Genomic DNA, 16,856 nt, shown 5'->3' with positions numbered 1-16,856 from the left:
CGTGGATAGAGCAAAATTTGATATTTTTAAAAAGTTTCACTTAAAACGAAAATATTTTTCAATAATAAATTTTCACTGCGTTGTTAGAATGTTTTTAAATGCCTTATTGGAAACGCATAATTTACCATGGAAACATATAATTTAAAAACATTATTGCAGATAATATTTTAAATAAACAATTTTTTCATGTAGGGGACAATTTTCTAAATATTTCAGATAGGTATATTGCTGAAATATATTTTACAATAAATATTGTCGTAATAACGTGATGCTAAATAATGTGTTAAAAATCAATTAATCAATATAAATTATTTTACTGTGTATAAAAAATAAACTTTGTGATATTGTATGGAGTAGGGGGAAAAGCTCACACCTGAAGTTTATAAAAAATTATCCCCACTTCCCTCATTTCAGGACAAAATCATAACTACGTGTACACAGATATTTTATGCAATGGGAAGGGTTACCTATAAACTAAAAAGTATATGAATATATTATGTACCTATTAAAATAGTTTTTTTAAATTTTATTCATATAGTAAAAAAATATTAAGGCGGAGGTGAACACGTATAACTTACCGTGTGTACGTCACTGTTACCAATTCATAGTTTAAATTATTTCTATAGTATTGTAGTGTTTAACTATTTTCGTTATAAAAACTATATTTTTAATGAGAAAGCTTAAAAATTGAACATAATAACTGCCAAGATGGCAGTCACATTCGAACCTTTTATAACAACATTTTTGCTCGATTTAATTCCCAATATTACGTTTTTTTGAGCTTGATTAATTCATAATGAGCTACGTAAGGGAGACGTAAACAAACTAACTGCTAACTTATACTTACTCGTATTCGTGATAAATGATTACACGTAACAAGTTTGAGCTCATTGAATTTGGATTTTAACAAAACTCTTCCTTACATTACTCATTATGAATTCATTTGCATAATCTCTAAGGACTCTAACACACATTAATTATAGCTTTTCTTATTAAAATATTTCTTATTTTCTATCTACCTAGAACATGCGTCAAAGGTTTTTAATAATAATGGTTCATTTTGAGTTTAACTACCTATTTCAGTAACATTATGAATTTTTATATTTATATTACATAAAACTAAGTTGAAATTACAAAAAATTAAAATATCAAAAATGTGTGTGTTACATTAAAATAATTAAAAATGGCATCTACTTGATCGATGTAGGACGTAGGTATAAATATGGTGTGGTGACTATATGTACCATTTTGAACGGAACAGTCCCATTTTTCATAGTTTCATGCCCTCCGAGGAATTTGAGTCCCTCTGAGTACCCTTTTCAGAAGTTATACCAACTACCAAGAATTAACACAAAACTTCACTCCAGTCTAGAACTATCTGCGGCTATGTAATACGGATTGGATCGTTTTATGTGGCTGCAATTGTGTATTGCGGCACGCTGACGAAGATTTTTGTTAGCCGTTGCGCTCTGCACGACTGCACGGTTAGGGAAGTATGCGTTGGGCGCGAACCGCGGGTATCCAATTGCCGTGCACACAGGAAAAAATATAATGCTTTTAATGAAAACCAACTATTAAATTTAAAAAAAAAAACGGGCATGATTTCGAGCCTATGAAGTTATGCAATACATTTGAAGAAACTTTATTCATTAAATCATTATTTCCCAAACAGTTCAACAGTTTTAAAGATTTTTTAACCTCACTCGGATGCAGACGATGCATTCTCTACATGTAATAAAGTGTGTTTATTTTTGGATTAATGCATTTGGACCATTTTTTTTACTTTACTGCAATCACCTATCAAATAATAACTATACCCATGCATATAGGTATCTAGTCCACTGAACGGGCATGTTATTTGTTTTACACTTACTCGTCTGCACTTTACACTTTATGAAAGCACAAAACGCAATTCTGACTAATCTAACTACAAGTCTGCATAATATTAATCTATTGACTATAGGTATACTCTATAGTATATATGGTTAGGTTATTAAATTTATATGTAAGGTCGTTAAGTCATGGTAAAAAAGTAAAACACATTTTTGTATGAAAAAAAAGTATTTTAAAGTAGGTAGGTATCTAAGGTAGGTAATACCTTTCAAATTGTCTTTTAACAAGATTTGTTTTTAATTAATGTGACGTACGCCATTAAAATCTAAATTAATCATGATTATAATTATTGCACTTGTGCAATTTTCGTTTAAACGTTCATTGATTTAATTAAAACTGTGCTAATAAATAATATTTAATTATTAATACCTCAACATTAACGGCATTACGGTATTGTCGTATAAGAATAAATATGAAAACATCACGGTTCATTAATATCTACACACACGCGATGAAATCTTACCATGCATTTTAATTAACAATTAACACATTCCAAAGATAACAATGTCATAATATAGTGTATAGCACTAGCACAGCACATCTCATAGGTACATAATTATTGATATTATATTTATTATTATGTGTGATGATCATTCGCTTAAAAATAAAATACGATCGCATACGTGCTTATATAAATAAAATACTTCCTATACAAAGTTCTTTATTTACTATGTGCACACATTGACACATTAATGTCTTCATTGATTATACATGGAATAAGATACCATTAAAATTTGATATTAAATGTGAAAACCATGAATAGGTAGGTAACTATATCTATTACCTACCTATAATGTATTTATTTATTTAGTTATTTATAATAATTAAACGGACAAAGTCCTTAAACAAATGGTTTAAATTACAGCAGTAGGGTTTACAATTATGATAATTATTAATTAGTTAAGTATACAATGAGAAATATACAAAAATTAATATGAATAATAATTACAAAACTACGTGTTATCCAGAAAACAATATAATAATAGAGATAAAGTAAGACAATACAAAATTAACTTAACTAGTTAAAATTAAAAGTATAAGTATTTCCAGCAATCATTAACTGATTTACAGGACTAGGTATTTAATATATAGTTTTTATCAGAATGGATAGGATAAAAAGTTCAGGATTTCTGGTATTAACGGAATTGATTTTAAAGTTGATCAAATAAAGTAAATCAAGATAATCGATTAAGCCATTAATTAATTTATGAAGAAATTTCGAGATCAGCTGTAAGCGTCTAGTTTTAAGTGGAATAAGATTTAAATAATTTAAAATATAGTATAGGTAATAGGTACTTAAAATGCATGGTACTTACAATTTTGAAGTTATACATTTGATTTGATATATTGAGTTTTTTGATTGGCTTTTCGTTGTAATATGATAATATATTATATGCTTATATATTAAAATAAACTAGGATATAGATATAACGTATCAAGTTTCATGAAACAGGAGTGAAAATAGAACTCGATAAATTTGATCGTTGGACATCTAAATAATGAAATAAAATGGGCGATTTAGTAATTGGTATATAGAAAATCAGAATTCAATATTGATTTTTTATACGTGTATAAATGTATAATATGTAAATATTTAGTGGATGAGAAACGCGTCATATTTGTGTGTTATTTTATATTAAATCTTAATTAGAATCAATGATGATCAACTGTTTTTTTTTTTTTTTGCTAATTCATAATTGATGATAGCTGAACGATGGACTATATACATATTATGCAAAATTGTTTTTATTTTTAATTATTACCAATTTACCATTGGACATAACTATTCTGGGACATTATCATATCTAATATATTATACTCATGAACTGTCATAGATTACTTTTGAATATATATATATATATTTTTTATCATTATAAAGTATATTTTAAAGCCTCAAAAACTAAGGTTATTAGCTTAAACATTTAAATATTGCTTTTACGATAAGGTACAAATTTGAATGTATAATAGGTATAATGTATTATACCATAGCACAGCGTTTCTTAAACTTTTTTTATCCATGGAACCCTTTTTGATTTTTCCACTTTTATCGTGGAACCCCTACTTTTTTAGCTTTTTAGCTTTTTTTAGGATTATTTGCGAATGAATTATAATATTAAGTAGGAGTATAGATTATTGAATATAGAGTTAGCTGATAGATCATTCCATATGGTTTATACATTATTATTTAACATACAAGTATTTTTTTCCATAATGAATATTTTAAGATAATTTTCTTGAACATTTAAAAAAATTACTTAAGCTTTGCGAAACCCTGAAGTGCTCTTACCTGGATAACCCTGGGGTTCTGCGGAACACAGTTTAAGAAACGCTGCCATAGCGCATAGCTATTAGTAGGACAATATTGATCTATATAATGTCATATGATCATGCATTCAATAGGTAATGATCAATAAAATATAAACATCCATACGGAAATATAGTTATAAATGTATAATATTATTCTACGTCTCAAATAGGTAATGTTTATTTATTGTAATTTTAATGTATACACACTACACATCAACCGGCTTTTACAAAAAGCGTGAAATATAAATATAAATAATATAATATGATAACAACAATATTTTATGACTAGTAACAAGTATTAAAGTATGTAAGTAGGTAAAGTAATATCAAAATAAGGCGAAGATCAAACTGAATTGGCAGACCTAAGCATTCTGTGCATGGGGGTAGTTGTGGCGGAAGGAAGTAGAATGAGTGGGAATATAAAAAGGATTGTGATTACGAATATTGTGAGAGGGAATTTAAAATAAAACTTGAGATAAAAGGTCAGGTGCATCTATATAATTGTTGAGAAGTGCATAAATAAATTGAGAATCAATATAATTACGGTGTAAAGACAAATAAGGTACCTATATTTAGAACATGGCTAATATCGGAATAGTTATGATTCGGCGAAGGTAATTTAAGAATAAAATCAGTGTCCAGCATACGATAAAAAATTATATTGAACACGCTCAATACGTAACTTTTCCTTAGCTAGGTGAGGGTATCAGACTATAACTCTATACTTGAGTATGGGCCGAACAAGAGCAAAATACAACGAACGGAGACAGTTTACTGACGAGGAGAGCCTTGTATTATTACGTTTAATAATATTAATATAATATAATATGATTCCGGTCTACAACTCTTAATAACCTATTTAATATTATCAAACAACAAATTTAGTATAATATAAAATAAGACTAGCTATATTACGATGTACCTTCTTAGACGATTATTATTTAATATTTAAAAATGTCATAGTTTGAACGATCGTGATGTACCTCTATGGCTCTATATCATTCGAAATTGACCCATGGCTTTAATAATAATATAAAATATTATCATCTATCTAAATACGCGTCGATCGCTCCGTGTAATTAATTAATTGTTATATATACCCACATATAATAATATAACGGGTTCACTGTAACATTATTATCACACTTAAATAATAAATACTACCGAAGTGAATCATACGCGCTTTAATAACAAAATGGTAATGTATTCATTCGATCAGTTTTTTTCTTCGGTTTTTTTTTTTTTTAATAATAATAATAGACGATTTTATGTTGTTTTGACGACATATAGGCACTCGGCACAGGAACGCGTCGTATTTACACCGCTGCGGCGGACGGCGTTTTCGGTGCACGTCGCCGTGTAAAATAAAATAAAAATGCCTCGACCGCGCGCATCTTGCGCAGTGCGTTGCGTACAATGGGCGGCGTGTGTTTAACATCCTCAACCGAATATTATAACATGTGAATACAGTAGTCGACGCCAACTGTCGGGGGCGTAGGACGTGATTTGTTTTCAGCTTGTTTTTTATTATTATTCGTCGTTCGGCCGCGCACGCGTTATAACCGCAACGCATTGTATTATTATTGTTGTTGTTGTTGTCTTTATTGTTATACTTCTTACCGGCAATCGTCGTCGAAAGTTAACGGTTATTGTGATTTGGAAGCGGCCACCGAGAGGAGAAATGCTCTTTTGGGATTTGTAAATACATTGTATGCTAACCCGCAGGTACGTTATTATACAGGCACCTATACTATACAATACTATTAAAAATTAAAACATATTATGTTATAGACAGTTTATCGAATTCCCGAAGTAGGTACAATATATAACATGTTATTGTAGATACGCAGAATAACATGTACACCAGAAAACTTATTTTATGTAGGTGTACGAAATATGTGGTTTGGTCAGTGTGTGTTGGTTCGATTTTCGAATACTACATTTTTTATTCTCGACACGAAACACCGTGGTCAAACGAACGATTTACGCTATACATATTATTATACAGCCCATATATATAAAGGTATATAGAGGTGTGCTGTTTTCTTTTTTTACATGTGTAAAAATTATTAATAGACATCCCTTACTTACTATCATACTACGTGTTCGATAATAATATGTATTATTATTTCACGAGTACAATGATACTGCATTAGTCCATACGTTATAGCACTATCGTCTTAAACCTAGTAATTTATATTGCATATTTTATACTATTTTTATTATATTTTAATATTTTAAACAATTTATATGTTTTCGTACACACACGCGCACCGCTGTATTATATTATATTTTTATATTGCATGATATATTGTGTTATCCATACACGGCCGCACCTTTGACCCGTTATACTGTACTATATGGTGTGCATTGTACAGTAGTCGAGGCCTCCGATTAACCAACTAAATAATATAATGCGATCGCGTTGCCAAACTTAATCATAATATTGTACATGAAGAGTGCGTATATGTACATAAAACTACTACATACGAGTAATAATAATAATTATATGGAGAACTGCGGGTGCTGACGTTTCCAGAAACGAATTCAATTAGAATTGGCCAGACGATTTGTTCGACGATTTTTTAATTGCCAGTAATTAAATCAGAGTCCAACCATAATCGCGTGTCACAATTTTTTTTATTCATTGGATTAACGAACCGCATCCTGGACACGTTCGTCTGAGTGTTATAAATCCGGGCCGCCCGGGTCCGAAATCTGTGAGTGTATGTAATATTATTATTGTCATCATCATACAAATGCTTCGTATAGAGCAGAAGTAAAACGGCGACTGTACTTATACATACATACATACATATACGCACACATACATATTTTTGTATATAATGTATATTGTAATGGTATTACTAACGTGCGCGTTTCGTGACCCAGCCCGCCGTCATGGGGTTTGATTGTCTTTCAATTTAAGTCGTCGTCTGAGAGCAGAGACGAGGGGTCTTCTTTTGAAACGCGCGATTGACAATATACTCAATAGCCAACCCGTTTGTATAGTGTGTGTATGGTGTGTGTGTGTGTGTACGCGCGCCGCTGCGTGCCATAGTCGCCAGATGTTGAACGTTGCATATAATATATGTATAAACTGCAGGCACCTTAGTGTAAAATAAGATCCTATATAACAAATAACAATATTATATTATTGAGGACGAGATTATTACAGGCCGATCATGGGATTTATGAGATCGATCGACTCGATAACCATATAATAATATCATATTATAGTATTATACTATATTATATGTACGTGAAAATGGCTGCGTATAATGTTGTGTATAACGTAAAAGTAGATATATAATATATATATATATATATATATATATATATAATATACTTACACATAAATACAATAATATTTCATGTCAATGTGCTGTCGGATTAAAGTACCAAATACGTTTTATATTTTATAAAATTATATTGAATATAATTATATTTTAAATCATAGCTTATTCATTACCAGATTGTTTTTTTTCTAAAAGCAAAAATGACTATGTACATTCCTTTCAACGAAAATCAAATATAAAAGTGTACTTTCTATTTAAAATAACTCTCATTGTTGATATTTAAATATTTTTCAGTGTTAAACAATCGTCCGTTTATCTCGCTATACCACCTATTCCTACCTATCGAATTGTGGGAATTTAATCATTAGGACATTTAAATGCATAGATCTTTAAACGTTTTGATGAACAACTTGTTTGTTAATCAGAGTAAACATGATTAGTTTAGTGTAATCTTTTGACCTTTATAATGTTGATAAAAATAATACTATCCTAACAGGATTGTAACAAGATATAGGACTAGAATTATTATCCAGTTACAAGTTAACAACATAATACATATATATTTTATAACAATGATTTTATTTTATAGACAACTTATTTATTTATCTATTTTTGATTTTTTTTAAACAGTATAAACATAAATAGCAAATATTTTTTTGACTGAAATAAAACGTCTTTTTTTGGAGGGGCTGAAGCTGAAGCTCTATTTTTTCATATAATAAAAAACTTGAATCAACTCACTTTAATATTCACACATATAATATATAGTTATTAGGTTTGATAATTAATTAATTTTTTGAAAAATTATAAATATATTACAAGTACTCATTTCTGTAATAAGTACATTGTGAGTTTTTACTGGCTAGCTTTAAATTTTAGAGCATTTAGCCACTAGGCCTAACCCCCCCCCCCAAAAAAAAAAAAAAAAAATTAAAAATAAAATAAAAATACTTATCTCCGATAATGTCCATAATAATATTATCTATAAATAAATAATTTACGGGCATGTGTACATAATATAAAATAAAATGGTCGATTGTTGTATTTATTTTATGTGCATATATGTAATCAACAATCAAGAGTAAATATCGATGTTTGATTTAACATATTTAACTGTTAATTCCAATTTGTTATTTTTGAACAAGATCATAATATTTTAATTTGTGAGAATGTTTGAAAAAAATGACCAATATATTTTATAAGAATTAGAAGTAATATTCAAATGTAAACGTATGGGAATAAAAATAAATATATTAGTTGCAGAGTATAACATTTATAGCGTTAATATATCGACATTAATCATACCTATACGGCTTATATATCATATATATTACCATTAATCATTATTCATTACCCATTGACTATTGCATATTTTCATGAAATTCAAAACGTATTACTTATATTAATCAATTAGGTATAGAATTGTTAAAGGGATTGTGATAACTGTTTACTGCATTAATTACTATATAATATTCTAATAAGTCAAATTAGTCAAATTATTGTTGTTAGTTACAAGTACCTAATGACCTTAAGTTTTACTATTGAAGAAAATATTATTTTATATGTTTCAATGTTGGGTATTATACTAGGTTAAGGTATATGTAACATACTATTATTTTTAAACACCTATATAGGGCAGTATAATACTTGAGATAATATTCTCATAGACAATCGAAAATGTCTATGAGTATGTATGAATATAATATAATATACAATAAACATTTCTACTGAAGTCAATAATAATAATAGTCTAATTAAATCGCATTAAAAAAAATATAATTATAAATTTAACACTTAACATTTAAGTACCTTCATAAAAAACGTTTTTTCTTTTCAATTCAAAATTAAAATTATATTTATTCAAAACATTTTTAACGGATGTACCTATACAAGTATTATAATTATGACTGTGCTGCCATTAAAGCCATGTGCAATCATTAAAAGGTCAATAATACGTTATTCAAAATACCACTTTTCAAATACTCGATAAAAAAATATATCAATCATTGGAGATCTAATGATGTTCATAGATCGAATCTAGAACGAATACAATAACAGTTTATGATAAAGTGCACATGTGTTCAGTGTTCTATAATGTAATTCATTGAGTCTAAATTCCTCAAATTTAAATACATTATACATTAATTTTCTGGCAACGAGAGGTGATGTAAAATAACGTAGGTACACTTAAACATTCTAAATATCGTTTTAATCAAAGCGTTTATACAATACTTTGTAAGCTTCTTTGTTGTTATTACAGTAATATGAATGGCTACATCTATGTTAATAATAAAGTACATAAAAATATGATAAAATAATAACATATAAAATATTAAAAATAACTATTCAATCTATTTATATTTTATTTAAAAACGGTATAACATTTTTAAGTTTTAATATTGATTGGTTATTGCCTATTATTTTTACAATTCAAACAACTATACCCATTTTAAATTTTAAATTTGATTGGTACTAAAAATAAATACTATCTTCGAGTCTTAATCATTATAATGGTATGAATTATATTCCATATAGGTACTTAAACTCAAAATAAATGTTTAAATATACCTATGTTTTCATGTATTTCTTAAAAATCTGAAGAAGTTACCATAGGGCTTAGTCGCGCAAGACCATTGTAGGTATAAATCGCTTGTATTGAATTTCAAACTTTTTGAACGGAAAACAAAAATTTCCTATCAACATTAATCGAAGAAAAATTGAAATTGTTTATAAATACCTATCTAGTTGAAAAAAAGATACAAACTATTAAAAACATTATATTAATTCTAGAAAATTAGAAAAATGTTGATAATTTGGTAAAAAATTGTTCACATTTAATGTCATTTCTTTCCGTACCTATTACAATAAAAACAAAATATATTTCATCAAAAATTTGCAATCTATAATATAATTAGCAAAGTTTAAATGTAAACAATTATCCAATATAAGTTATATAAATTATAACACGATATCACAGGTACGATGTCTCCTCAAACAACTATTATTTTATTGTAATTTGTAATTGAAAAAATATTAATCACTGTTACTTCAATTACAATTTTCTGTATATAATAGGTACCTATAAGACGACATTTATAATATGTTTAGATTAATTTTATCATTGATATATAGGTATTTTAAATTGATTCTTTTCTATGGACATTGATTACAAATGTTATCCTCAGTAAAAAGCTTGGAACAAGATTCTTCATCAGTTTTTCTTATAGGTATAATTTTAAAAATACATAATATGTACTATTATTTATAATGATTTCAAATTCAAATATTGATGAAATTGGATATTTTAACGACAAATTACAATTTTAGTGATTATATGTCGGTACTTAATTTGCAGTAATTCAAAAACTATCGATTGTAAGGACTTAAAACTTTTCACCACTACGAATAATGAATATTATATATTTTTTTTTTATTGATCTGAAATATACATCGATAACTAGGCCATTAGTACACGAATTTTTGATTACATTGTTAGTATTTTAGTATTTACATGATTACATTAAATTAAATTGTACAATTCTGTTTTATTTTAAGAATAAAATTAAGCTTTAACGTCCTGTAGATTTGGTCCTAGTGCTTGACAAATTTGTTCTAAGATGTTAAGATGTGGTATTGATTTCGATACTGGTTATATTTTTGACATTCTGTAATGATGTGGTTGACCGTTAAAAGTACATTGCATGAGTCGCATAGTGGAGGATCGTCTTTGCTCATCAAGTAGCTGTGTGTGTCCAATTCGGAAGCGGTTTATTATGGTTTGTTCTTTTCTACCGAGTTCAGGATTTTTCCATGGGTTTATATTGTTTTTTATTTTATTGAGTTTGGTGCTGAGTTTTCACCAGTGAGAGTGCCATTTGTTGTTTGAGTGTAGTTTAATTTCGTTCTTTGCATCTGCGAATGTGATGAAATTTATGGTTGCAGTTAATGTGGAGGTAATTGCATTATGGGCTTCTTGGTCAGCCATTTCGTTTCCTGGAATGCCTATGTGGCCCGGAATCCATACAAACTGGATGTGTATATTTTTGTTTTCTGCAAGAAAAGTTTCTTCTTGTATGAGCTTTGTGATATCTGTTTGGTTTCGAGTATTTGTGATGGCAATTAAATTGCTGAGTGATTCACTAAGTATTATACATTTTGTTTGGTGGTTTGCATATTCAGTGTGGAGATATTTTACAGCTTTGTATATTGCCATCGCTTCTGCTGTAAATATTGATGCTTGAGGTGGAAGTGTATGCTATCGTTTGATTATTTATTATCATTGCGAGACCGACACCATCATTAGTTTTGGAGGCATCAGTTTATATTTGAACGCTGTTTGGATGCTCTTGCATTATGTTGTTGAGCTGAATATTATTATTTATTACACACAACACATTTTTCAAAACATTTTGATTAATTCTATGCTGTTTATACCGTGATCCCATTCACTCTGTTTTACGGTATATCGGTAGGAATTGGCTCGAGTTTATAAGATAGCTAGGTACATTTATATTATGTGAAATAATATTATAATTACTAAATATTATATTATATAATATGTGGTTTGTTTTTGACAAAAACTACTAACAAACAAAGTAGTAAATGCTAATAATTAGCAAAAACTGTAATAAAATACACTAACAATAGCAATATCAAAATATAATTAAATATTCTTAAGAATATCCATTCAACTGAGTGACTTTGCCGATTTTTTGTTTTTTATTTGGTTTTAAAGACTGTAGAAAACGGGTATAAATTATATGTGTTTATTTTCTTTAACATCTAATCTAAATTTTGTGGCACCCAGTTGAAAATCTCTTATCTAAACAGACATTTCACTTGAATAATGACTGTTGTTGTTTGTTTCAAAAAATAAACGTTGAATCAATTATGAATTACGTATTCTGAATTTTTGAACTATCGTTGTTTCAGAAATTCGGATCATTGTTCACAAGTCCCAAAATATTTATAATGAAAAAATAATATTCCATACGTCCTTACTCCTTATACCTACACAACACTCGTAAACTGTTGATACTAAATAATTTTATAAAACGTACGTTGTCATATTTTTTTATTTATTTATTATTATTATTTTAATTTAATTTTTTATAGATTTCCAGAGAATCAGTGATACAATGGATACGGCAATGGGTAAGTAGCGTTGGTGGCGGTTAAAATATTATGTTTAATGATAACTTATACGCTACATATGCACTCGTATGCATAGTAAACAAGAAGACCACCACACTATATACATATTATATATTATTATCTATACGCATCACACACGCACGCGTGCGCTTGCACACAACACAATGCCCATTAAATCGCCCTTCCTGCATATAAAACATCCCCGTGACTAGAAATACTTAATCGATTATATTATTATAATATATAATTTTTATTATCATTATTATTGTTATAATATATTTCTAAAACGTTTTCTTTTCAAGACGCACAGTTTATCGCTTACGTTTTTTTTTTTTTTTTTTTTTTTTTTTTTGAAACAGCAGGGCCACCGACCATATTATTATATAGTGCGTGCCACCACACGAAGATTTTGTTATACATATAAGTACATCCGTTGATGTCCTATGGCATAGGCTATGTTATTAAGGGACGATTTCATTAACATAAAATCGTATATCTATTAAATATAAACATTGTTGTACTCTAATAGTTATTGCAGACCATTATTAAAATATTTTCCGATGTAATATTACTTACGATTTACGTTTTTTCGGCACTCATCTTAATCCAACATTCTAATTTGTAACCCCTGAAATGTAGGATATAATAATATAGCTAATGGACCGTCTTGTTACGACCATATAACCATATTAAAGTAATATTAATATAATTTAATATTTTACATCGAAATGTCTTCGCTTTGACAAACACGGTATTGTCGGCATAATAATATTGTTTAAATCTCACAGTATTTTTGTAGGCGGCCGGAAAACAAAATCCTATCTACGCATCACACACGCGCGCACTAAACACACGTGTGTTAGAGTTCCATCGAGATTATAATATTATTAATCCATCACAATGGATATTATTATAATATTATCATATTTGTACCTTCTTATATATACATGCCGCATTACTGCAAACTGTGCAGCAAAAATGCTGGATGTGTATCCGGACGCGTTTATAATATTCTCATCGGTTCGCAGACTTCGAAAAACGCGTATACAGCCGACATATTTGCTAAATATGGATGGCATTGTGTGTAGTTGTAGTCGGATTATTATTTCTCGATATTCGTATTTCACCTCAAAATTCCGTCAAGATGTCTGGTGTACGGGGTCCGGTTTCCTGTCGGTGACGGCGGGCGGCGAGTCAAAAGACGTACGACCGCGTGTTTGTACAATAGGGCCGCTGCAGAAGGTCGGTCTTTTTACGACCCAAACTGAACTGATAGACCGGCAGGAGGGGAGACGGCGGGAGGGGCGATGGGGATGGGGAGGAGTATTGCACACACACGATCGGTGCCATGTGTAAATCGTTTATGAACAGCGTGCACACGGACGGTTACCACCAGCCTACCGAAAAGTTATAACCACAGAGAAAAGATTCAATCTGGACAACGTCATTATGCTATTGTTTACGGAGAAAAAATATGTATATATACGCAGTACGTATACGACGGATGGCTTCTATATAATATATATATATTCACACAAAAATACAATATTAGTATTTTAAACATGTACAGGGGGAAAAAACATTTAAAAAAATAATCCCTAAAATAGGCGTGTAAAAAATAAATAATCAACGAGTATTGTGCATGTAGCGTATAAAATAATATAAAAAATGGATAACTATATATGTATATATATATATATATATAAAATATGTACAATTGTTTATTATTGTAGACAACCCTTCTTATTTCGCGTTGAACCAAGGACTGCGGAAGGTAGTCCCGCTGGTTGATAGGCAGAGGATGGCTAGGAACAAAACAGAGACGGCATCAATGGGCAGGACCAGAAAGGCAGATAGGAGCGGTAACAAGTGCCTAACGAGGTCCTTCAGCGCTAACATTGAAGAAGCCAGATTACTGGTGATGGGACAGCCCAGGCCGGCAGACGTAGCACCCTCAGTTAAGCACAGGAGACACGCAAGCACCGGTCATAAGGTAAGGTTTTTATTTTTATACTAACCATAATTCAAAACCAAAGATTTAGTCATATTTTAAGTTTTAAACACATATATTAGAACTATACAATATAATACCTATATATGCGTATAAAAATTAATAAAAATTTAAGTTTTCATAAATCACAATCTATAAAACTAAAAAATTAGAAGCAACTTTTTGAGTTTTTATAAAATATAAATAATCATCTAGACTACAAAATGAATCCACTTTAAATTTTTCAAAAAAAAAAACAATGCTATTTTGACTGATAATCATCATAAGTAATAATATCTTTAGATAAATCGACGTTTGAGGTAAATATATAATAATATTATGATTTATATATGATAATATAGGTAGTAGATTTAATTAGGTAATATTTTATCGATAAAAAAATAAATTGTACATTTTACCAACTTTTTTATTTGTTTAATTTTTTACCACTCAAAATTATATGCTCGATTGATTTGTATTTGATTAGGATTTTTTTTAATATGGTTTCAAATTTATTATCAGCTCCCATCAAACGATTAACCGCATATTATACCTTCTAAGAATAAGCTGTAGTTAAAAACTTTTTTATAATATATATATCGTACAGTAATATAAGATAATATAAGATATTATTTTGTAGACACAATATTTGTCTTGTTCAACTTGTATTTTTATTGTACTGAAGTGTGTGTGTGTGCCCACTATTATGATATATTGATATACTATTAAGTATCTATTCCAACGTGATATAAAGCCAGCAGGAATAATGATAACATCGACTATTGTTTTCCAAGCATAATATTTTATTAACCACTTGATGATTATTCAATCATTAATATTGTTTAGCGACTTTAATTCATAATATATATATTATATACCTAATCGTAAAACATCATAGCTTATAAAATAATATTATAAATTCGTATATAAAGCTTATTTATATAATATATAACTAATATTTTGTAAAGATCTGTAATAAGTAAATATATACAATAAAGGTTCTTGAACAAATAGGGTGCGTGGCGCGTTTACAAGTAATAATCACACAAATGACAGTTTGGGATTTAAGGCCAATGATGCAACAGAGTCATTTTAAACATGATTTTACGTCACTGTTGCACAAGTAAGACAATTGTCTTTATACAAATATTAAATATGATATTTAAAAAATATTAAAATTTCTTTCAAAAAGGGTTGGTTTAATTTATGTAATATTCTACTATAATGTATAATATTTATACTAGATTCTCAATTATTAAATTGCTAATATTGATGTGTTAAACTATTGATAAAGTTAGTATAATATGATCCATTTACCAATAAATGGTTAAATAAATCAATAATATGCAAAAAAAATATATTTCATAACTAAAATATTACTATTAAATCGCCAGTCAATTGTGAACAAGTCATTAAACAAATAATTCAAAATTTCAAACTGATTAGTGCGTTGTCCTTAACTATCGTCAAATATTATTGAACTTTGCGAAATATCATTTCCAGTTGTTGAACTATATTCTATAAGTCTAACAGTATAATTTATAGAAAGAATTAAGATTTTACCTATTATATACCTATTTGTTCGGAAGGTCATAAAAGTCCAACAAATAGTTTTTCTTACACAACTCGACAACTAAATAAACACAAACTATAATATAATCCAAAAATAACACAATACTATATACAATGGGGTTATATTTTTTTTTAAAGTGATCCCTAATGTTTTCTTATCTTAAAGATTATACAAAAAAAATCCTTGGTAAAGGTAAACGTCTTTAGCAAAGGGCTTATTTCTTATCATTATTAGTTCAAACGATCGGGTTGACGGATTATTTGGCACTTGTTTATGTGTTTCAAGGCTAAGATTAAGATTTAAAAAAATTAACACAACAAAAAAAAACTACATAGAGTTTATACTTTTAAACAATGGATCATGTAATATAATTTAAGTTCGAGCCTTGCGCAATTTATTTACCTGAATTTCGTTATATTTTACTATAACATGTACATTTATAATCGGATCTCAAAAGCCATACTTACTATTGAACAAAAGAAAGTTAATGCAGAATTTTAATTTTAGTATTATATAAGCCATTAAGTTTTTGTATAGATATAGCCACAGTACACTTTTAAGTGATCTTAATATGAATAATATGGTATACCCATAAACGAAGCAATGTATCTAATTTTTAATGTATACTCGTATTTAGAAG

At 28.6% G+C, this 16,856-nt stretch overlaps 1 protein-coding gene across 1 annotated transcript in view; it reads left to right on the top strand.

Moving 5' to 3' along the window:
- The first annotated feature begins 5,602 nt into the window (after positions 1-5,602).
- The window catches only part of stumps (DBB domain-containing protein stumps), a 34,647-nt gene continuing 23,393 nt past the window's right edge, over positions 5,603-16,856 (top strand). Inside the window, exons 1-3 of the mRNA XM_089219505.1 lie at positions 5,603-5,925; positions 12,615-12,653; positions 14,387-14,646. Coding sequence (XP_089075631.1) covers positions 12,638-12,653; positions 14,387-14,646 — 276 coding nt within the window. The 5' untranslated portion in view covers positions 5,603-5,925; positions 12,615-12,637. The remainder of the gene's footprint in view (positions 5,926-12,614; positions 12,654-14,386; positions 14,647-16,856) is intronic.

Source organism: Diuraphis noxia, unplaced genomic scaffold (genome assembly GCF_037042655.1).
Source record: "Diuraphis noxia isolate RWA-SAM2 unplaced genomic scaffold, SU_Dnox_SAM2 contig0002, whole genome shotgun sequence".
In the NCBI taxonomy this organism is placed as follows: domain Eukaryota; kingdom Metazoa; phylum Arthropoda; class Insecta; order Hemiptera; family Aphididae; genus Diuraphis; species Diuraphis noxia.
This window is presented reverse-complemented; position numbering and strand designations above follow the sequence as displayed.